The sequence below is a fragment of the Dromaius novaehollandiae genome, chromosome 1 (genome assembly GCF_036370855.1).
Source record: "Dromaius novaehollandiae isolate bDroNov1 chromosome 1, bDroNov1.hap1, whole genome shotgun sequence".
Taxonomy (NCBI): Eukaryota; Metazoa; Chordata; class Aves; order Casuariiformes; family Dromaiidae; genus Dromaius; species Dromaius novaehollandiae.
The window spans coordinates 125,166,205-125,190,498 of NC_088098.1; the positions used below are offsets into that span (position 1 = coordinate 125,166,205).

The window sequence follows — 24,294 nt, forward strand, 5'->3', positions numbered from 1 at the left end:
TATTATCAGGAATAAACCGATTCTATAACTTACCCTAATCCTTTTAAGCCAATCAATTTCATTATTGAGAAGAACTTCAGCATTGGGTACATTAATATTACTGTTGTAAGCATAGTTAAGAAGATGTCTTAAGAGAGTGAAGTAGTCTCCAGAATGCTTAGCTCTTTCTCTTGCAGTACTCTACGTAAACAAAAAATATAAATAATTTGTAATTCATACATGTTTCTATTTATAGTGCAATACAAATATTTTTCCTAACCTGACAGTAAATATGAAAGGTGTGGCGGGGGGGGGGGGGGTAGCAGCAAGGTTTTTTTTTAGTCTTTTGGAAGTTAAACAACTGTATTTAGCTGTTAGTAAATAACATATATGTTTCTGGACTATTTTTACCAGCGCTTTCTATACCTGAAGTGGGGAAAAAACAGTGAGAAGATCAAATGTTCAAGAACCAGAGGAATGCAGAATTTAACAGCCCTGGCAGGCCTAGTAAAATAAGGCAATAACTGCACTTCTCAAAAGTGTAGGTATCTCCATCTAATCTGCTAATGATATATACATTTTTTTACTTTAAGGTTAGCATTCACCAAAAATCAAATGCATACATTAATGTTTATTCACACTCTTATCAGAACATGCATGAAAGTTCCCCCTCACACTCAAACTGATATTGATCATGCCACCATGATATAGGTCATAAGAAATTCGTATTTTAGTGATTGTTGTTAATAGCTATTTGCCTGTTCTTGTAGATATTGCATCCTACTACTTTTTACAGAACTTCACGCTGCACTGAAAGCCTTTACCTCTAAACACTTACCCCTAGAACAGTAAACAGCAGGGTAATGAAGAAAAGGAGAGGTCTCTGTCCCATACAACACCTGGTAGCCATTAAAAAGAATTGCTCCTGTGCCATCTGACGAACAGTTCTGAAAATCATTTAATAAAAAACATTACATGCAATCGCTCCACCTAAAAGAACACTCAAAAAAACTCAAAAGCAGTGTTTATCTGTTATTATTGTGCAGTTTCAGAAAAATGGCAGTAAACAGTATATAAGAAATGGAGATAGTTATATTCTTCACTGCTTATCGTTTGTTTCTCTTCATACAACCACTTGCATGGAAGTTTTAGAAATGTGAATTATTATTACATAACCTGTTTTACAAACAGGAACTTATTAGCAACTAGCCACAAACCTGCACAACTGCCAGTCAATATTTCATAGCTCAACATGCAATTGGAAACCCTAAATAAATTTTTATGTTTTTTTTTTCTAATCGCTTATCACTTGTGCCTGAAAGACAAAATAAAACAATCCCAATAAAAATACTTTTCCATATCACTAAAGCAGTTTGCTGAGTATCTCTAAAGTAATTCAAATTTATCATTAGGAAGAAATGAGAAAAGAGGAGCCCCCTGAATATTCAAGTGGCTGGAATTAAAGTTAAGAGAAATTTTCCATTCAAGAATTTAATCTGTCCAGTTATCTTGCACTGGGAATGGAAATCTTAAGGGAAAAAGATATAAGGCAAAACCTGTTCTTTAAAGTCATATCTTAATTATCTTAATATTGTATTTTTTGAGAACTGCTTGAAATGATTCTGCTCAGGAGGAGGAAAAAATTAACGTCTCAACATACAAGAAACTAAATTTTACAGAGTCTTTTCGGTGTGGCTGTCACTCTATTCTGCCCATGAGGTCATTGTGGAAGGCACACAAGAATCTCATTTCCTCAAGAGTACCTTCAAGTATGGCTAATTGTGCTTCAAAGTCAGATAAGAATGTCCTCATTGTGTAAGAGCAAAGATTCACCTAGCCTAGTATCTTGTCTCTGGTATACATCTAGGAAAGAGCACAAGAAGAGGGAAGCATGTAGCCATTCTCCCAAACATTTTCTCAGCTTCTAGCAATTTGTGTTTCAACAAGACTACCAAAAGCCACATTTAATAGCCCTCACTAGACAAATTCATAAAAGAATTCCCCAAACTATTTCCAAACTGAAGGTTTACATTGCTTAAATATTATGCTCAATAAGTTCTTCAACTATGAAAGGGAGTGAAAAAACTGTTCTCTATTTATTCTCCCTTTGCTACTTCTGATTTTAAAGGTCTCTGTGGTATTCTCCTCCTACCATTTATCTCTTTTCCAATACAAAGTGCCCCAAGCTACTCAGCTGTTCCTCACATGGAAGTCATTTCAGAGCTCTGATCTCCCTTGTTGGCCTTCTCTGATCTTTGCAAGTTCTACATTGCTTTGAATTGTAGAAGACTGTGGGATGAAGGGGGCCTGTTTTGTTCTTAATAATACGTAACATTCTATGGGATATGGCTGCTGAGCTGATGTTTTCATAACGCTTCTTACAGGAATTTCTTTTAAGATGCAAGCCTTCAACTGCTCTGAACACATCATATGGATACTCCTCAGGTTCAGGCACTTAAAGGCATAAATAAATAAATAAATAAAAGATGGTATTTCCCTACTTCATGCTGTCACATCTCTAAGGTGTATGTATTATTTTAACAAAAGCATTGTACTTTTGTGAGTCTGTAAGAATCTGCTGCTTTACAGAAGTATTCCTATTCTACTAGGGAATCACTGGAGGGATACAGATGCTTAAACGCAGGCATCTAGTGCCATTTTAGACACTAGGACAGCCGTGTAAAGCTGGCAGATAGGACAAGATGCATGAACTCATGCTCATCTGGAAAGGCAGCTGGTGGCCAAATGCCTCCATCAAGGCAACCTGAATCTCATCCCATTGACAGCTCCAAGATACCTATTTCTGCTTAGTTAACATAATAGAAATCAGCCTGTTCAATGGGCTAAGTGCCACAGCTTTTCATATGCATTAATAATTCTTACTTCCCTTGGATTTTTGGGCAGGTATCTTTGACATCACCAGTCAACACTTTGGGGCTATCAACAGAACACACTTCCGGGTTCCAGGACTGTTTAGGACTACGTTCAGTTATCTACTGTTTACTAAACCAGTCTTACATTCAGGATTCACGACTTACATCATTAACCTTCATGAGACCAAATGGCTTTACACCTGGAAATAGGAGCTGCTCTAGTACTTAGATTTAACATTTGGTATTCTGTTTCTCAGTTTGTGCGTATAGTGGGTATGCTATGATGAAACCAGCAAAAGTCTTGTACAATTTCAATGTCTGAAAGGAAAAAACAAACCAACAATCTCTTCCAGAAAGATCATATTTGCGAAATCTGAACTTGATTATCTCCCCTGTCCTTTATGGTGCACCAAAAACATTTACTCTCACGCGTAATTTTGCTCACATTGTTCTCTGACTGCGTTAGAAGATAAGGGAACAGCACTTAAAAATGGAAGGGTAATTGAAATTGTGCTTGATGCTTGCTAAGCCTTCTCTACACTGCAGAAACTCATTTGTTTTCATTTTAATTCATAACAGTAACATTTCTTTAGCTTAAATCAACCGCGCAGCCTTCATTTTCAGAAATGTCTTCCGTTTCTACTGATGTTTAAGCTATTCTAACCAACTGATCATTTAATAATGGACAGTACTGCTGCATTCTTAGTGAGATTACCATGTATATCACTAGTTTTATAAGCATGCAAGAAAAAAAGAAGGGCTCAGTAGTTAACTGTCTGTACGGACAAGTATGATCCATTTTTCCATATAATAAATTCAGCTCATTTCCCATTCTGCGGGAGAGAAAAAACAAAGGTAAGGGGCATAAGCAGTCTACTTGAAAAAGAGAATCCCTTAAAAATTTTATTTCCTCTGAGAACAACGAACAAAAGCCATCCATTAATGCTACTACATTATTTCTAAAGGACAAAACGCTAAAAAAGAAAAACAACCTGGGGAATGAACCCACTGCTGTTCAGCAGACTCTGGCTATCATTACAACAAAACATGCAGAAAGAGAAGCCCCAGCTTAGAGGCACATTTAGTTTCTTCCAATATTATAGGAAGGAAAGTATAACAGTCAGCTATTCACTAGGCACAACAATATAAAATCATTGGGAGTCAAATTTCAGTCAGCAAAATTGAAACCAGCAAGAAGATTCATCACCAGAAGAGACTGGCAAAGTCATGACAGGTTTTCCACATCTGCAGATAAAGCTTGTCGGCCTTGCTAAAAAGACTTTCAAGCTCAGTCACAAACTCTGGTAGATGCAATAGACTGATGATTCATCTCAAACTGTATAATGGAATTCAGAGATAAAGTGTTTAAGATGTACAGATGTAAAAGTTCCCCATTTGAACTGATAGTTCACTCCCTTATAGAAATATGTCCCAAACAAGAAGAGCATCACAAAAAGCATCTGCAGTTTTCAAAGACTGAAAGAGTAAGAATACTTGTCATTGATGTAGGTTTGTCGTTGGCACTATTATATGTCTGTAAAACCAAAACACTGCTTTTTTGCTAATAACTATTATAATATTTTGCATTATGCTGTAAATGTAAAACTTTAATCACAAAATTAACTTACTCCAAATGTTTAACACAGTGAAACATATCTCATTCTACATACAGGGTTTTTTAAAAATCATTAATGTAGCTGACAATTTTGTGAGTGAGTTCTTGCAGCAAAAGGTATTATTTTAGTGGGGAAATATCACAAAACAGATTCGTAATAAAAGAATATCTCAGTATTTGCCTCTCAGTTATTTCTGTGGTCAAAATCCTGACCAATTAAACCAAACCAGTGAAAGTAATAGCAAATAAACAGCCTTTCCTTTATACCAGACACCAGATAAGTACTGGCAGAGACTGAAGGAGGAGAGAGAAAAAAAAAAAAAAAAAAAAGAGAGAGAGAGAGAGAGAGAGATACCAGCAGCCTTCTATGTGACAAGTACCTCAATTCGTGATATCCTAGTCACAGCTTTAAGAATGGCTTTTAAGACCATTTCATGAGAGACTGGTATCATATCAGAAGTAGCCCCAAAAGCTTCAGTGATGTCATATTGACAATAAATAAGCAAGGAGATTACACAGATTTGGCCACTATATCAGCTCTAAATTCTCCAGTAATGTTTGCACAAAATATTTCTTTATCATCTGCAAACTAAACCTGAAAATTGTTCACTGAAATCCATATGCAAAGCAATAATATCTACAAAGTCTTGATGCCAAACAAACACTAATTGAGATATAAACAAACTCCAGCATACACTTGAGAAATGTCACTTAAATTCCAAATAAAATGTCAAAAATGCAGATAATTTTTACAGTAAGTTTCACTGTAGTTATCATGCTATGATGGTAAAATTAAAAATATACATTTGTCAGTGTGCTATGCCAGAAGTAACTTATCTAACCCACATGAGGACAGCAAGCTTCAGTGAAGCTGAAAATGCAAAATTCAGTATCACAGGTTACACCCACTAAAACTGGTGAATTTTGATTATAATATGCCAGAGTTCCACTAACATATGCAAGTAGTTAACTATAAAGGAATCCTTTAACAATACTATTGATCCTTTTGTTATGGTGAATATTCCTGGACACAATACTTTTCAACCTGTTTTGTCTAAAAAAAGAAAAGAAAAAAAAACCTGGTGCTGAAAACCTGACCCCAATCATCTGAGAAGGTCATATAAAATGTATTTAAAGGCTTAGATAACTATGACTTGAGTAGTTTCTGACCTCTATCATTTCTTAAATTTAAAATACTCCTGGAACAACAGTGGAAATTTCTGATAAAACTATCATTAAACCTTTAGGAGTAATTCTACACATCTGTACTCTGGTAACCTCAGATTTAATAACAATATACAAAAATCTTCTGCCTGGATGATTTCTAAAAATGCATACACAGGTATTTCACATTATGATTTCAGATGGCCTAAAAGTCACAAGACATGCATCATAGAGGTACTGTAGAAAAAGAGAACTCAACAGATAGCTTCAGCTGGAGATAACAGGTCCCTGAACTGCACTGCAGGACAATCTGACCACACTCTTGGCACCTCCTGTTAGTTTTTCCTCCCCGCTTCCAACATAGCTAAGGGTTCCACAAGATACCCCTTCTGCCAGCCATGACACCCCCAGTGTGACAGCTCTATGTAAAATATCTGTGAGTCAAATGAAGATCAAGAGTCACAAGCTGACCACTCTGATACAAGAAAACCAGAGGGTTAAATCTTAACTTCCTACCTCCTCATTCTGCCAGCACTGTATCTTGCCTCTACTTATTAGAAGGAGAAAAAATATTTATGGTAAAGTTCTACTATACTTAAGTCACCTAAATATTCAAATATATCAAGTACTTGCACAATTTCTAGGAAATATAGAGCACCTATATATAAAATACTATATAAGTTACTCTGAAGACATAAACAGCACATTATCAGGTGTCCACGTGGTTTGATAACGTGCTTTTTATGAGTACACAGAAGGCAGGAGTGAGAAAGCTACCACTTTAGGATAGGTATCCAAGTTGCACAATTATATTGCTAAGCAATAAACTAAGACAATTGCAAGTGACAATTTATTATAAAAATCTAATACATACAGAACATCAGAACTGCCCAAAGCTTATCAAAGGTTTAACACACGCTCATCATGTCAGCTGATACAAAAACAAAAACTTACTTGCTGTGACAGTGTAGTAACAAATCAATGATAAATGTCTGCCATGCCTTTTCTTTACTGAGTGCATCCAGTGCCGTTGGAATCAAAGCAAAACACAGGGTCATCACCTCCAATGCTTCACAGCAAACTTGTTCATCTTCCATGTCTGGTTCGTTTCCTGCATTTGTCTGTGAAAATAAGATAGCACCAAGTGGGTATGGAGAAAAGACCAGAGAAGCCCAATCAGCTTCCAGGTAAATCCTAAATACAAATGGAATCCAAGAATTTGTATACCAAGTGATTATTAATGCCATATATTTTTATGTACTACACTCAAATGTGATTCAAAGCACTATGTGGGATGACCTAAATTTCTAGTACTGTATTTCTCAAAGGAGGTTTCAGAGCACCAACTTAAGATGCCATAAGTTAAATGGGAAGCTTGTAAGCAAGTATTACATGACTTAGTATTGTTGTTAAATATATATGTATACTTATATACTTTAAAAACAGGATGCTTTTCTATTCTGCTCAGAATCTAGAGTTTAAAGCTTTAAAAAGAGTTACTCTTTCAGCAGAGCAAGGCTGTAGTGCTGTACAACTCCTCAAAATCCACAGTTTTACCAACTTTGATATTCAGACTGACTTGACCAACACCATCTTAACATTGCTAGAATTTGTGCAGGTTCAGCACTTCACTATTTTTCAAACCTATGAAATAGCTGAACCAAATTTCAAGTGGAGTTGCTCTGGTAACTTCTGAAATATGAAAGAATAATATTTCTAATTGGAATATAAATTATTCTTTCCATTAAACACTTCAGTCAAATGAGTTGATTTTGGTACATTTTCCCAAAATAATTGCTTTGAGAATAAAAGCAAGCCCTCTCCTCCATCTAAGCCAAAATTAATTAGCTTAAACAAGTTATGGAGAAACTGAATGCAAGCAGGTTTCAACCTTAATTCATCTGTAGTCATGGCTGCAGGTTAGCAATATTAACCAGAAACATAAAGTAAGAATTTGTTTTATATATGGAAAGATAATAGGAAGTAGGCAAAAAGAAAGGTTTAGAACACTGAAGAGAACTAACTGTAAAGAGCAGCAGCAGAAGACAAAGTGTCTCTCAGGCTGGCAACAGACACTATTTTGTCTTTGCACAACTAAAATGGGACAAAGTCCCTCTAACTATAATCAGAGGACCTGGCATTTCTGACATGTCTAAAGATATGAAAGTAAAAGCAGAATGCTTTCAGCAGTTCAAGAATGCAGCTGCTCTGGACTGAAACCCTGTTTAGAAAAATAATTATTTCTGCATGGCTGCAGGGATCTAGTAGAAAGGCAAAGAAAACTTTATACTAACCAATAACTTTCCTACTCCTCGTTAACACAAGCTGACTGGTCTGTATAAGCAGCATACTTAACAGTGCTTCAGATAGGTACAGTGCTGCTCTCAGTCAATCATGAAATGGCAGCTGATGTTACAGAAAATCACATGTAGTCATCTCTGCCCACTAAGAGGATTGCCATGGCAGATACTTCTAAGTAGCAGGCAAAAAAGATCCCATAAAAATTGTGGGATAAATAATTTATCAAGTCAAAATAATGCATCTTGATTTTAGTAAAAAGTTGAACTGAATTCACCAGTTGAGCACTTTCAGAGGATTCTAAACTTAAGAACATTTTCAGAAGTCCCAGCTGACCTGACTATTCTGAAGCAGCACTGAAAAACCCATTTACCATAGTTGCCTTTCATATTTGTTTTTAAGAATCTTCATATGTAATTCCTGATTCCACAAAAATCAGTCTCTTTTTTTCCCCCCCCAAACTACTATTTAGCAGTAAATCTTCTGCCCTCACTTAGCAAAATGCTCCTATGATTTAAGGGTTTTAAAACAAATCTTGGGTTTAGTGGTTAACTCTGGAAACAGGAAGCATTTTTCTTAAATCATTTTTTCCCCTCTTAGTGTAATTCCTCAGAGAGAAAAATAAGCTGATTAACTAACTCTGTATGGTGTGGTTATAATGTAAGCATAAGCCAGTGTTTCCCAGTCACAAGAATACTGAATTTTCATAAAATTACCAAAAGAGTCATTTGCTGTGTTCTATGACCAAGGACAATGTCTCTTTAATTAAGAATGTGTTTTTTCTTGCATCGCATTCCTCAATTTCTGTAATACCTTTCTCTGTTCTAATGTTAAAATTTTAACTATCTAAATGTACTTTATTCCCCCTTCTCAAGACTTCTGCAATTTCTTCCACATTTTACAGTTTCCAAATTTTTCCCCTCAACTTTTATTTCCCTTCTGCTTAATATAACCCAAATGTAGCTGATCAGTATTACTACAAGTGTCCATATCGATGTCAACAACAATAATACTAAAAAAAAAAAAACTCCAAAACCCACCAACCTTCGAGGAATGACCAACAACAATGTCATACAAAACATGAATACTTCTCCCGAAGTAGAGGACAAGGCCTATGCACAGCTTAAATTTCACCTTGTTTTAAAACTTGAATTGTTTGAAAATATTTTTACAGAATTTAACCATACAATTTTCACCCAGAAAGATATAAAAAACAAAATAAAGCAAGATACTGAAATCAGACTGAAAAAGCCTCCTTAGTTCTAAGAGCACAGACACAGTAAGTTAGGCACGTCTAACAGCAAAATAATGTTTTAAGTGATACATATCAACAGCAGTAACCGCCGTAGCAAAATCGGCGTCTCAGTCAGTGCAGTATACAGGAGAAGGAATCACAGTTAAGTGGAATATTTTTAAGCCACAGCAAGAGACAATACCTTTCTGCACTACCCTTGAACAACTTGATCATTGAGCCAAGCAGGAAATAAACTTTGCCAGGTTTAAACTCACAGCACAAGGTATACTGCCAACTGTACCAGGAACTATGTTAGTCAGCATACTGGGAGGATGAGAAGTGTGCACAGAATTTTATCTTGTTCTGGTCCTCTCCTTTTAGCTCAGGGAGCTTCATTAAGTGCATTTTCTCTACTACACTACTGTTCCTTATACACACATCAAATTTATAGATGTAAGAGCGCACGTCTTCCTGTTTCTCAATTGTCCCACTAACTAAACTAAAATATAAATGCAAATTGTATCACTCAAAAAAATTTACATTTCATGAAAAACTCATTCTAGCAGCAATGAGAGCAGGATACTTAAGACAAGCAGATGCTATTATATCACTCTGTTGGCTAAATGAAAAGATGCTGCTTTTTCCTAAAGAAAATTTTTCTCTCTAATTTATTATTTAAACACAACAGCTTATATACCAAGAATAAAACATCTCAGTCCTTTCCATTTTACTCTTAGGCAAGTGTTCATGAGTACTACTCTTGTTTATCTTATAAAATCAGGCTGAAGTGTTCAGAGAACATGAAGGTTTTTTGTTTTTAATCGCAGTCAAAATACTAGCTTAACAGTAAGCAACCCATTCATTATGCACATTTATTAAGCATAAGGTTTGCAAAAACTTACTGAAATATACCTCCAAACTATTTGTGTAAACTGCATGTTAAACCATTAAGATTCAAAGATTTGATGGCTTCCATACGCATATAATAAAGGAAAAAAAGCCATACAGTATTAGCAATTATCTAGTTTTACCAGTGCTTCAATGCCATTTTTAGATATATAATTGCTCATGTTCTTCATTCCAGACTGCACATACACTTAGATTAATCTGCAGAATAGACCTTTTAAGTTTAACAACTACAAAAATCAGCACTTCAAGGAGCGTTTATTTTATATTTAGATATGTAACTTAAGTATGCTAGAAACACATTAGAACAGGTAAGAGAACAGTTGCATTTTTGCACTGACACCTGATCCAAGTTACAATTAAATAGTGACTGAGAAGAGGTAACTGCAAGAGAATATTTAACCATGGTGTGACAGCTGAGACATGTTTGACTCCACAACACATTCCCACCAAGATAACTACTTAAAAGCTGGTCACACTCTGAGTCTGAACCAGTTGACACTAGAAAAGTTGCTGTTTAGGAATTCTTACCTTTTCATAGATTTTACTAATTTCTTCATTTGAGCTGAACACCAGCTGAACTGACCCACATCCTGATGCCCAGACAATTTTTTGTACTGCTCTGATAACACAGATATCAGGGATGTATTTTGAAGCCTGGGAACAAAGAAATAAACAGAGGAACATTAAAATACAGTTGCAAATAATGTTAGCATGGAATCTAAACTCTTACAATAAAGAAAACTCTTCATAAAAAGTATAAAGCTTAACACCAAGAATTTCTCCTTAAATTGGAAAAATAAAAAAGAAACTGCACTTGAAAAGCGACTGTATTTCACTTATGATTTAATATTTCATTTTATGTTAGAACGTAAGTATGCATGATAATGATTCAGAATAAGATTTAGTAGAAATCACTAACTAAAGACTAAATTTTGAGAACAGACCATGGGGATGACTGGAATAGATGTTTCACCTGTTTATATTTCACTTTAATTCTAAAACAACCTTGATTTGGAGGAAAACAAACCAACCCACCCAAACACACATCTGGAAGGTAATTAGCCAATAAAGTAATGTAACATTTAAATACTATAAGGGTTGTTTCTGGTTGTTTCTCCTCCTCTCCCATGATATGTATCATGCTAGCCGATAGCTAGACAAACTAAAGTTTACCCAAGTACCCAATAAATTATAAAGAAAATTCTTCTGTATTCAAATTATATAGATTTTAAAACAAATGAGATCATGCACAGACCATGCATCTTATGAATGCAGAAGCATTCTTCAGTATTTCAAGCATTCTCCGAGTCAGCATCCACTGGTTTCTATAATGTACTGCATGCATTCATTAGAGACAAACTCCTACAAAACAGCTGTTTAGAAAACTAAACCAAATTGTATATGATGCGCCACGGCTATTTAAAATATTTTAGGATTTCTTGTTCACTTAGGTATTTCTGCCCTTTGCTTCTAATCCCATATGAACATAGTAACAAGTCCTTAAAGTTCTTCTTTAAGGCAGAAAATTAAACCATTTAAGTTAGGGAAAAGGATTCTGGTTTGAAGATGATTGTGCTCTTTCTACTTTGGCCATATTAGACAGATTATAAAAATCACCCAGGTTTACTAACGGACAACTGCATACAAAGGTAAAGCAATTTTTAAACATGTAAGGTAGGGGATGGCAAGCATATTCACAATAGCCTACACAGGCCAATACTAAAAAGAGTCTGTTTCTTAATCTGTTTCTTAATTTAGGCTCCAAGAACTCGCACTTAAATCAGCTAAATTAATGAGCCATACTGTTCAAAAGTATTATATTCCAAAACTATCTTGCACTCTTTTAAAAAGTATTTTGAATTCAATTCTGCTTTTATTTTACAAAAGTGTATTATAGTAGCCAGATCCATTTATACAGCTTAGTATTATTTCTTCAAACTTTAAAATAAGGATTCTCTTCTAAATATATGAAAAACAACTGTCAGATATTTGTCCAGAATTTATCAAGTCCAGAATTTGACTACTTCCAACTTAATGTGCAGCTCAGTATAAAACCCAGTTAGAATCTAGCAAAAGTAGGCATCAGTTATAATGTAATGAAACAGCTGTATTTTTTTCTCCATGCAATATAAATCCAGCAAACACAGAGTCACTGCAACACTCCCTAGTAACCAATAATTTCTAAAATTAAATTCAAGTGACAAGATGGTGGGGCACACATAAGCTTTAAGTACCAAATATGATGTATTTGTTTGACACTGCCTATAAAAATGCATTATTCCTCTTTGGAAGAATTAAAATCTCTGATTAGAAGATAAAACAGAATATAACAAATTGCTTTTCAAGATGCAGCAATTCACAGAATATGTTTTCTAAATTAATTACAAAATGAATACATTTATTAAAGCTGATCCACAAAAATGTTCATAGCTTTTAAGTGATATAAGGCTTCAATTGTGTAGCGTATCTCATGGTGAATTTACAGCATCACAAAACATTTATATAGTGTATCTACCATTATTTATAGTTTGCATCAGCTTTTCAACAAGGTATCTGGAGTCTATATTCAAGGTAGCATTGTCAAGAAATAAGACAATCTTTAAAAGCAGAAAAAATGACTCTATATCTGTCCTAGGTAAACAGTTCTCAAAATATTCCAATTTCATTTTTCTAATGCTCAGACTGAATCAACAATGAGACTCTAAGACTCTTAACTAATCTGCTAGCCTCACCAGGAGGCCTGAACAGCGTGCATCCTTGCTACTGATAGGAACATTAACAATGACCAGAAAACAAACAAATGAAAACATCCCCCCCCCAAAAGTATTTCACCTTTGTCACAAGCAAAACAACCTTACACTAGCAGCATCACAAGGAAAACTTGTTCCCCTCCCCCAAATCAATGTTTTTGTTTTTTTTCATCTTTAGTTTTAAAATCTTCAAGTATCAAAGCACAGAAAGGTGAAAGACTTCTCTCTATCCTGTAGTCTCCTTTGTCTGGTCTACAGAAAACATGTTAGAACTTTTCTGAAAAAAAATGTGAGGTGACAGGGGAAGTCTTTGACCACCAAAACATATGGGGGGGGGGAAGGGAGGAAGAAAAGGAAAAAAACCCACAAACTTTCAATAGCAAACTGGAGCACATATCAAATTCAGATGTACAGCAGTTTTATTACTTTCCGAAAATTACATAAAATACTTTACCAACAATACTGTGTAACCTGTTACAAAAGAGATTCAGATTTTGTTTGCTTTGATGTGCCTTACTAAAATATTTTTTCCAAAAGCCCTCCAGGGACACAAAGGCATAATTAAAAAGCCTTGTTCATACCTTGATCTCAAAAGCCATTTCTTCTGTGGAAAAAAGTTAATTAAATCAGAGTTCAACTGGTCAGTTTTACATATACAACAACCTACAGATGCAATATCACCACTAACGGAAGACAGATGGCTCCATCTTGCAGCTTAGTACATTGTAATTTCTCCAGATCCTCCTCTCCATAAAAGAGGCTGTACTTTTTGACATTAAGATGATAATATAAGACTACTTTTATTTAGGTATCTCAGAAATGTTCTGGAGATGGCTTGCAGAGATTGTTTTTTATATACTGTTATATTACGATTTTATTCGCTGCTTCCACACTGGAAACAAAGGGATCCCCATTCACCTAGAAAGAAGAAGCTGCAGTAGCTCTGACTTTAGCTTCTGCTGAATTCAGCAGAATTCCCTAATTTATTCACTAACATGACTCAATTCCAAATCAAAACAGAGTTGCTCATACTATACAGATGAGAGTAGTGTATTTGCAAAGCACATTGCCCTAACCTTCCCCAAACCTACAATCTAATTTTCCACTTGTGTCGTTAAAGCATTTTCAGCATATAAAGATACACTGGTAATGATCTTAGACTTCTGTTTAGTATTCACAGCATTTTAAGTCATACTCAATATTCAAAACTCCCTTTTTTCCATTTCTCTTCAAGAAGAGAATATTATTCAGAAACAAAGACACAAGACTAAGAACAATAAAAAGAAGAAATACTTTCTAAAGAAAAATGTTAACTTGATTTATTTAAATCTATGACATCGACTTTTTGAAATACTGATCTAAAGATAATAATATCCACAATCCATTAAAGAGCCTGTGCAGAAAATCATCTAGTTCACCTGTCTCTTTATGATACTGGACACTAAATTTCACAATTCCATATAGAAACAACTCATTAAATACTTTTAATAGGCAGTTGACTAATTCAGAGTATGAATGGTATCTCAAATGTTTTATGCCATTTTTGGAGGAAAATCCATTTCTTACATAGCAGTAAGTTTAAAAAGGAAAAAGAAACAAATGATACTATAAAAAAGAAAAAGTGATACAGAAGGGAGTTCACCAACCTCATCAGATATTTGCTGTGCAAGACGTATTGCTACATTTCTTAGCATGCATTCTGAAGTTGGATTGGGAATGTTCTGTAGGGCATTTTGTAGCACCACTGCCTGGTCATGCGTAGCCTGGTTTATCTGGAAGAAAGTATTTTTTGGTAATTATTTTACATGGGAGAAAAAAAAGATATGAAAACAAAGTTATTTAGGAAGGGTTTGGTGGGGACAGATGCAATCTTGGAAGGAGGACTACATTTAGAAATCATGTACACCAAGAAGAAAACACCTCACTCTAAAATAGATACCATCTATATACCATACATCTGAAGACATTGTACATTACAGAGTAAGATCATAGAGTACAAGTAGATGAGAAGAGAGGCATTTGCCTGAAACTACTTATGGTGGCAGGTCTGTTTAGTTCAAGTTAACAGTTAATTTCAAGTTGGCCGTTTCAAGTTAATAGAACCTTCTGAATTACAACTCCTGCTTACCTTTCTGCTGATGTACAAAAGAAACAGTTTTCTAAGATAACATGTCTCCCTCTGAATAGCTACTAGCAGCCAGAAAGAACATGGTTGCACAGTTCATTATATTTAACTACATATCAAGTATTTGCGTTTGAACAGAAAGCTCTAAATTACATCTCCTTTTCTCACCATCCTTTCACAAAAGAAACCGAATCCAGGACAAGTTTCTATCCTCTCTGTCTTGGTTTAAGTTTGGAGTTCCTTTTTCTGAGGCTGACATATCTCTATAAGCCTTGGCAGCTCCACTAAAATGGAGGTTTCCTTCTCTTGAAGGACAAGAAGGTGGTCAGGAGTAGTCAGTATGATGTCTACTTTGACTTCAGTAAGACTTTTGACACTGCCTCCCATAATAGCCTCATAGGCAAGCTCAGGAAGCACAGGCTAGATCAGTGAGGCAGACTAAAAACTGGCTGAATGGCAGAGTTCAGAGGGTTGTGATCAGTGGCACAAAGTTGAGTTGGAGGCCTGTGGCTAGCAGTGTACCCCAAGGGTCAATACTGAGTCCAGTGTTGTTCAACTTACCCATCAACGACCTGGATGAAGGGACAGAGTGTACCCTCAGCAAGTTTGCTGATACAAGACTGGGAGGAGTGGCTGATGCACTAGAGTGCTGTGCAGCCATCCAGCCTCACCAGACTGGAGAGATGGGCAGAGGGGAACCTCATGAAGTTCAACAAAGGGAAATGCAGGGTCCTGCACCTAGGCAGAAATAACCCCATGCACCAGTACAGGCTGTGGGTAGACCTGCTGGAAAGCAGCTCTGCAGGGAAGGACCTAGGAGTCCTGGTGGACAAACTGACCATAAGCCAGCAATGTGCCCTTGTGGCCAAGGCGACCAACGGTACCTGGGTTGCATTAGGAAGAGCATTGCCAGCAGGTTGAGGGAGGTGATCCTTCCCTTCTACTCAGCCCTGGTGAGGCTACATCTGGAGTGCTGTGTCTAGTTCTGGGCTTCCCAGTATAAGAGATATGGAGCTACTGAAGTGAGCCCAGTGAAGCACTAATAAAGCAGGGACTAGAGCATCTCCCATATGAAGACAGAGAGAACTGGGACTGTTTAGCCTGCAGAAGACTGAGGGGGGACCTTATTAATGCATTTAAATATCTGAGAAGCTGGTGCAAAGAGGTTAGGGCCAGACTCTTTTCAGTGATGCCCAGTGTTATAGTGCTTACATGGTCGATTAGCTATTGGAAGCGGGCTGTAAAAGGATCAAACATAATATGGAGGCTCACCAGGATATATGTAATAGAGAAATACATTCAATAACCTTATCAATTTAAGCTTCTATGAAAGCAAAGAAGAAAATACTGGAATATTTTTTAAAAATGCCATAGGGATAGGTAGCAGACTGATAACTGGAAGACTTCAGAGAGTCTTGCTTACCTCGTTCTCTTGAGAACTCACCAAGACAGAAAGTTAGGCTATGCTGCTTACGCTTTAGGTGTAATAGAGAGAAAACATTTACAAATCCCACCTCCAACACAAAAGGGAAGCTGACTGGTGCTGCAGCAGGAAAAAGTACCAAGACCAACATCTTTCAGAGAGGATGATGAAGACACCAAGAATAACTATGTTTTCTCTGATAGATCAGATGTTTGCAGCACTATATAATGAATGTCAGCAGTCATGGACAAATGTTACCACCGTTTAAGTGGTCAGCACAAATCAGTTTCAAACAATATTTAAGACACTCAGCTGATGCTGATCTGTCTTCCAAACAGCCTCTGGATAATCAGAATGAGACAAAATGGCAGTAAAGTTTACTCATTTTAATAAGCAAAGGATAGGGTGGCAAACACTTGCTTAAAGACGTTTCTGTTATATTCTGACAGGAGACAAGAAAAGGTTTTTACTTCTTTATAAAAGTATTCTGTCAAGAGTTTTGATCTCCTTGAAAAAGAATGAACCTAGTGTCTTCTAGCAGATGAAGATAACCAGAACAGACGCTGATTTTTCAGATTTAATGGGATTGTATTTCTTTGCTCTAAAGAAAGATTGTAGCAAATATTCCAGGAGAAAGTCCTCTTAAGTGGACCTCTCCTTCTATGTATTCTTGAGTGTAGTTTGACAAATCAAGCAACCGTATGGGATGGAACTTCACAAAAGCAAACAGATAGCTGGAATACCAGGAAACAACTGTCAAAGAAAGGCAGCAGCAAATTTTAAGTTTCAGGCTCAAGGTACTAGCCCTAGTGTAAGAGAGCAGAAGTAAAACCTTGACCTATAACATTATCTGTCCACATGCAGAAGTACTAGCCATATTAGCCATGCATGAAATCTACTACTTTGGTTATGTAACACAGGTGCTCTGTCATTCCATCCTTTCCCTTTCCAACTTAAGAAACCTAAGGGTAGTACATCTCTCAACTGTAAACATTTAACTTTGCAGTTTATGTGGCTGTTCTCTGCAAGAATTTTCTACAAGCAACGGACTGAACTAGGAGTTTGGCATGCTTATTTTTGTGTGGAAAAAGAGGTGACATGATTCAACTGCAATTCTCTGCTTTTTATGCTCTAATACTACCTAGAAGATATGGAAATATCCAGAGGAAGCCATATGTCCTTCAAAAGACTCAGACCAAAAAAATCTGAGTTCTCATTTATGGGATAAATACATGTGAAAACTACAAGTTATCTGTACTGACAATCATGCAAACCAGTGAAAAGCATGTGTAAACAGCAACCAAAATCTACTGTATCTAAGCTCACATCATTAAGATCTGCACTCATAGCAGCCTTTTTACAGTCAGAAAGGAACAGAATTTGCTTAAGAAATAAGCTCATCTCTCTTTTTAAAAGTGTGAGAAAACCTTATCTGAAAGCACTGAGTTGCTGATATGTGACTTACACAAAGAAGACTACGTCGATTAAGAGCACCATAGCTGTAGGAAGACGGACGCTGCTGCAGACAATATAAAATCATAGTACATTGCAATCTGCATCAAAGACAATTTACATTACCGGTGAGATTGGACTTGTGCCTTCCACAACTGGCTGACAAGCTTCTGCCACAGCTCGAACATGGCCATATCCAATTGCTGTTAGCAATAATTTGGCTATTTTTAGAGCATTAAGGTAGGCACCCCTTCGAGTTTCCATATCTGCATTTGGCAGGAAGTTATTTCTAGTCAGCATGCTCAATACAAGAGGCAAACCACCACTTTTTAAGAAGTTGTATTGGAAGTCACTGGCGTCTTCTCCCAGAGGGGCACTGGCAGGCATTAACAAGGCATAAACTACCTGTGGAACAAAATACAGCAAGTTAGCTAATAAAAGTGCACTAGTTTGAACGCAGATGATTAAACATGAGACTATGCTGGAATACTTCTATTCTATGCTTTGGTAGCATAGTCCATACAGCCCTCCAATAAACTAGTACTAAGTATCTGAATTGTTAATTTCAAGACAGAATTTGATCTTGAGCTTCTATAATATTAGAGAGAGCATTGCCAAAAAAGCTTAGATACAATAAAAATGAAGTTAAAGATTTTATTTTTTATTTTTTTAAAGAAAAGGCAAAGTATCACAAACCTCGGTTAGATACAGCACTTGTGAGGCAGAAGGACCAAAGAAGAGAGAGTCTAGAGATGGACTAAGGCTGCTTTCACCAAGTTTTGCATGATCTAAACAAATAGCTCTTAGTTTCTCAACTGTAGTGTTATCTGCAATAAAAACACAACTTCTAAACATTTTATAACATAGCTACTCCAGAACAAGCCAGTGGTATTTACACTTATCAACCTGAAAAATTTAACTGTGTCAAAAAAATTACAGAAAATAACCAATACAGAATTTCAGACTATGAAGCATTTTGCAGTTGCTCACTGTCAGTACAAAGACTGTTGAAGTAATGCCGTAAAACCACTTCAAAATACATTTTCTCCGTTTTCACTGCACTGAACTACACTAGCGCACCGAACGCCAGAACAAACAGCAAACTATGTGACTATATAAGACAGAGAAGACGTAACTATTTGGGAAATACATTTACATCTCTAATTAGGATAATACAGGCATGAATTATAGCACCAATAAACTAGCAGAAAGCAGAAAATATTCCCCTATCTTCATTTTTATAGAACCAGTGAGATATAACCATCAAGATGAAGCAGGATGAAATTAAGTACTTACCTGGTGGCATGAGCTTCATAAGGACACGTGCTCCATCTCTAAGAGGTGGCATATTTAGGCTACTGCCCAAGTCTGCAACTTGCCAAAGAAAAGAGATGTATCTAGGATGCAGTGACATGATCTTAAAAACAAACAAAAAAAGCATAAAACACAACAGTTAAAGATGAAATAGAGGGGAAAAATACTTTTAAAACTGTTCATTTCAGAGTATATGCTTACCACTCCAGGCAAACAGCTTTCAACTTCTGGGTTTGGACCATCACTGTAGTGATTGCCATGGTTGCCCGGAGAACCAGTTGAAGAGTCAGAAGAACTATCAGGACTTGAGGGCATATTAGAATTTATCTGTGTAAGCTTAGCTGTAATTAGCTGAAAAACACAACCACAGTTGATCAATGCTATGCAAAAACGAGGATCCCTTACTAAATAAGCAACTGATACAGTGCTAATGTAATATTACAAGAAATTGGAAGAATGGAACGATTTCACAAGAATAAGTGATCCCATGCATGGCTTTTTTAAAGCATTTACAAAAGGGGAAGCAATATCTGAATCAATGCAATTAACTGACTTGCAACACTTACCGTTTTATCTTTGAGATTCAGTTGCCCAATTAATTTTCTATCATCTGCAGGATCCACCAGCTCACCTCCAATAAACAGTTCTACTTTCGTGTGTGCGCTGTTGGCTTTAATACGATTAAGAATACAACGTCGTACTTGCCCGATTGTGTCATTTGTATGGGACCAAATATCTAGATCTTCCACCTGGCGGCCTTGGTTTGGAAAACGAACTACCAGCGTGATGTGTTTACCACGGAAAGCTCTGAAAATAAACAATTCAGATAAAGTTTTTTGCCCTCATGAAATACTTTAAATGAAACTAATTATTTTTCCTGTTATGTTTTGAATTGAAGATATTTCAACATCAAATCTTTATGTATGGTGGTATACTCCAGCATGCGATTATTTTGTGAAGGCACCAGGAACTGCAAACTTAACATATAAAGAAGCATTCAAGAAGACACACTATGCACCAAACACGCATTGAAATATGGTCAACTTTACCATTAAGATCTAAGTTTACAAGAGACTTTTTACAATTCCGTCAGTGTTCATAATCTTTCTCCTGCTTGTAATTTCCTGAACAAAATGCAATAAAGCCCATTAGACTGGCAACTATGTTTTGCTCTTTTTGTGAAACAACTGTTTCAAACACAGAAACATCAGGAAAAAGTCATCAGGTCACCAAGTCTGAATGCCTTCTGTCAAAAGCTAGTAAAGTTTAGTATTAGAACTCCACATCTGAAAATCAAAATGCTTTTGAAGATTAAAACAGGGATCAAAAAAAGAAGAAACATTTACATACTACCAGTGACCACACTTGTACAATGGCAGGGAACTTGCTAGGAAAGATGTGCCCAGATAACCTCAACAAATTGATCCCAGACTACAAAGGCAGGCAAAAATTCCTTGTAACAGCTCCCTGCTAACAAGACCTGTGAAAAAGTCTAATAAAATAAACAGCCCATATAAACGAGATGCACCACCAAACATATCACATCATAAAGAAACAGCAGTCCTCAGTTTGCTTGACAGAAAAGGCACTTAAAAATAAGAAAGAGGACAAAAACTCCCTGACATTAAAAAAAAGTTAACTGCATTATAATCCCATAGCCATCTCATCCTTATGCATTTTTGAGAATTTCTTCCCACATACAGCAACTACTAACACTGGAACATTTAAACAGTCTTCTCTTCTCTCTCCATGGAAATAAAATACCTCACTTGTGAAAATCATCAACACAATACTAGACTTATGCGTTTTTCTTTTCTCTGGTACAAAGACTGAGTTGAAGGAGTAGCAGCAAGGATTTAAGGTAAGTTTTTACTCAAGGACAAATGCACAAGGAGGGAAGGCATACAGAAAATGAATATACTTCAGTGTGCCTTCTTTTCCCCTTTTTATGGGGGAGATGGGAAGGGTGGTTAAACTTATGCCAAAACCAGAATATGGCGCTTAAAGATAATTCTAAATTTAAGCTTGCAAAGTAAGATCAGTAACTTTGTAAACAACTCTGGAAGAGTAAAATATGCATTTGTAACATGTTTTTGTATGACAGAACTATGAAGAAAAAAAAGGTTTACCCATGCTAATTTTGTAAGAGATTTAAAGATAAGTATTGTTTTTAAACAATTATCTGAAAAAAGGAAATACATTCAAAACAATCTAGCCACAAGGTATGCTGTGCCAGTTACAGAACAAAACACCAGATATACAAGTTTATTCTCAGGTCTGCCGCCCCCTTCCTATATAGCTGAATGCCTGTATTTGCTTGGATCCTTCAAAAAATTTTTTGGAAAAGATCAAATTTTTTCTTTTTGACAGACCTTCACTCTGCCTGTGCCTTGCATTCATTTGAAGTTCTTTTTGGAAAAAAGCAGCTACTTTTTTACTGAAGTTTGTTTGAGTCAATTCAGATTACAACAGATCAGACTTCAACTGCAGAGGAAATGGAATGCTGAAGCTCTATAAACACATGCCATGAATAGAATCCCTTTATAATGTAGAATTGCCAAGACGTTAGTAATATTTTAGTTAACACAAATCACAGTAGTGCATTTTCACACATACCTTGACATAGGTAGAATAGTTCTCTCTTCATGGTAATCGCTGTCACATTCATTTATATACTCTCTTAAAACAGTCAACACTCTCACCATTCGTATTGCTTCTTGTCTTGCACAATTAATACTGTCTTTATCTCCATCCAACACACACAGTGTATCATAGGAGGCTTTTAGACGATCAAAACAGGACTGAATGAAGTCTTCATGAATCACTACCTAATTATGTTAAAAAATTGAGGCAATTAAAAGAAATACTAAAACTGACCTTTCAGCTGGATAATAAATTGGTGCAAGTGAAAAAACAGGTAAGTTGTTCTTAAAAGCTGTTTTATTTCACATTAAAACACCCATTGATAGTTAGATCTAATTTAGTGTGTGCCTCAAAAATTTTGCACAAGTCATCAGTAGCTGTACAGAGCAAACTCACTCCTCAACAGAAAAAGCAGAAGTTTGCACCAAGCACAGCAAATTGCACCTTTTCTTATTCAGTTCCTCAGATTCCATTAAAGGAACTCTACCTGGCAATCTAGTAAAGGCTAGCTTTCTTAAGACTAGGAGTGATCACAAGGACATTTGCAGACCACCAGAACAAATCTTTTCACTCATAACCTAATTCTAGATACCCTTTCTTCCTGCAGGAATTCAGAAAGAGACTTTGGGCTAGATACGATATAGTGGCAGCTGCAACAAATTTCATCTTTCTTTCTGATTTCTAGCATCTCCTTGCTCCTGGATCTAGACTGACATACACCCACCATATCACAGAAAGAAATCGTATTGATGCCGGGTGTGAGAAAACACTTCTACTGCAGAATACATTAACAATTGTAGCTGTGGTAGTAATCCCAGTCCAGTAGCCACTTTTCTTAGAGGCAGATTGGAAGCTGAGAACGAGTACCCAGCACAGTAAAGCAAAATACTTGTGTGCATGTTCAGTAAATCTAACATTTCCCAGGAGTGTCCGACCTAACCATTTCCAGATGGACAGATCTATGCACACTTGGTAAGTTCAGACGTGTAGCAAGGAAGAGGCATACAGCCCATCTGCCACTACAGTAAGACATAGATTGCATGGCTGTAAAAATGTACCACCTACAGCAGTATCTATCTAGTAGACTCTGAAGACTCTTAAGTCCTTCTGGAGACAAAGCTAAGAAAATGGGAGTTTTAAGAATTACAACTGGGAAGCTACCAATTGGAGATTGTCTGAAGCACAATACCCTTCCCTCCCTCAGGTCCCCCCTCCAAGATTCCTGAAACATAAAATGCATTCCACTATTTAAACAGCCTTTTTAGTAGCTTGCTGCAGGAGGGAATTGCAAAGATACTTGTAACACTGCCCGACACTGACGAAGAGGATTTCTGAAATCCCCAAAGTGTGTTTCCTCTGAGCTTTTCAGAAACTTATCACCTCTTCTTTCTGTCCATTGAAATGCATCTCCAGGCAAAAATCTACATAGGAAGAAAATATTTGATTTGCTAGAGCTCAGCCTGATAATTACACGAAAACTCTGTGATCCTTTGTAAGGGACATGACGTGAACAAAAAAAGATTAGGTTAGTTCATGACAACACTCAACAGACCCAGCCAATAATCCTACCGGTACAAGTAAGTACCACACCTGGAAATTCAACAGAGGACTAACTTAAGCCTATGGCATGAACTGCTGTGTAAGTAGAGAGAACAAATACAACAGACAAGTTTAATAAAAAAGATTTATCAAAGTTCAGTCCCTAAGTATTCCAACAGATCTTTAATTCTGCACTTGATTAGAACGTGATGGTTGGACTCAGGAGTGCACTCTCCAACACAGGAAAACTATTCTCTATTTTCACAGCTTTCAACTATAAAATATCACTGAATTCAATTTTACCATTGTTTTTCCATTTTTTCGTATTGATTTCATATTACTTATTTTTACCTGATTAACTTGTAACCTTGGGCCAAGATTAGTATAGATCTCTTTAAGAAGATCTATTGCTCTGTTTGCAATGTCGTCATTTCCCTGAATCACAACCTAGTATAATAAAAAATAAATGTTAGGACATCTTAAAACTTTCTGGAATCAAGTTTGAAAACAAAACGACTACACGTAAGCATCTTCACACACAGGTAATTCATTAATAAGGTAAAAGTGACTAAAATGCTTAGTTAATAAATACAACCAGTACCAGTTACATTGAAAGTAATTGTACAGTATGAGTCAAGATGAAGAATAAGCTATTTTAAAGGTGTTTGTGAGGGTTAGCAAAAGCAGCTTAGGCTTTATAAATATAATGGAAGTAGTGTTTTTACATTTATCTCCACATTACATTTCCATTTTCACTAGTTTCAGAGAATAAGACAACTTACTAAAATGCCATCATTCAAGCCTGTGGCTTCAAGTAGTATTTATGTGGCTGTATTTAAATGCTATTCTCTAATGATCTAGACATACCAAACTTACATTCTATGTTAATATTAGTTTAGAATTCCTGGGCAATTAACCTAGAAGACTAAGAACTGCATTAAAGAAAAAGTGTTTTTTCAGAGGCTTCAGTAATCTG

At 36.2% G+C, this 24,294-nt stretch overlaps 1 protein-coding gene across 2 annotated transcripts in view; it reads right to left on the minus strand.

Annotated features, from left to right (window-relative positions):
- USP9X (ubiquitin specific peptidase 9 X-linked) overlaps positions 1–24,294 on the minus strand; it is a 110,905-nt gene that overhangs the window by 26,949 nt on the left and 59,662 nt on the right. For both annotated transcript variants that reach the window (XM_064497482.1, XM_064497474.1), the window contains exons 17-28: positions 23,670–23,765; positions 21,753–21,964; positions 19,703–19,943; positions 19,338–19,487; positions 19,119–19,239; positions 18,519–18,649; positions 17,949–18,227; positions 14,469–14,594; positions 10,601–10,726; positions 6,586–6,752; positions 818–926; positions 34–180 (exon numbers count right to left, since the gene is read on the minus strand). In XM_064497482.1, coding sequence (XP_064353552.1) covers positions 34–180; positions 818–926; positions 6,586–6,752; positions 10,601–10,726; positions 14,469–14,594; positions 17,949–18,227; positions 18,519–18,649; positions 19,119–19,239; positions 19,338–19,487; positions 19,703–19,943; positions 21,753–21,964; positions 23,670–23,765 — 1,905 coding nt within the window. The remainder of the gene's footprint in view (positions 1–33; positions 181–817; positions 927–6,585; positions 6,753–10,600; positions 10,727–14,468; positions 14,595–17,948; positions 18,228–18,518; positions 18,650–19,118; positions 19,240–19,337; positions 19,488–19,702; positions 19,944–21,752; positions 21,965–23,669; positions 23,766–24,294) is intronic.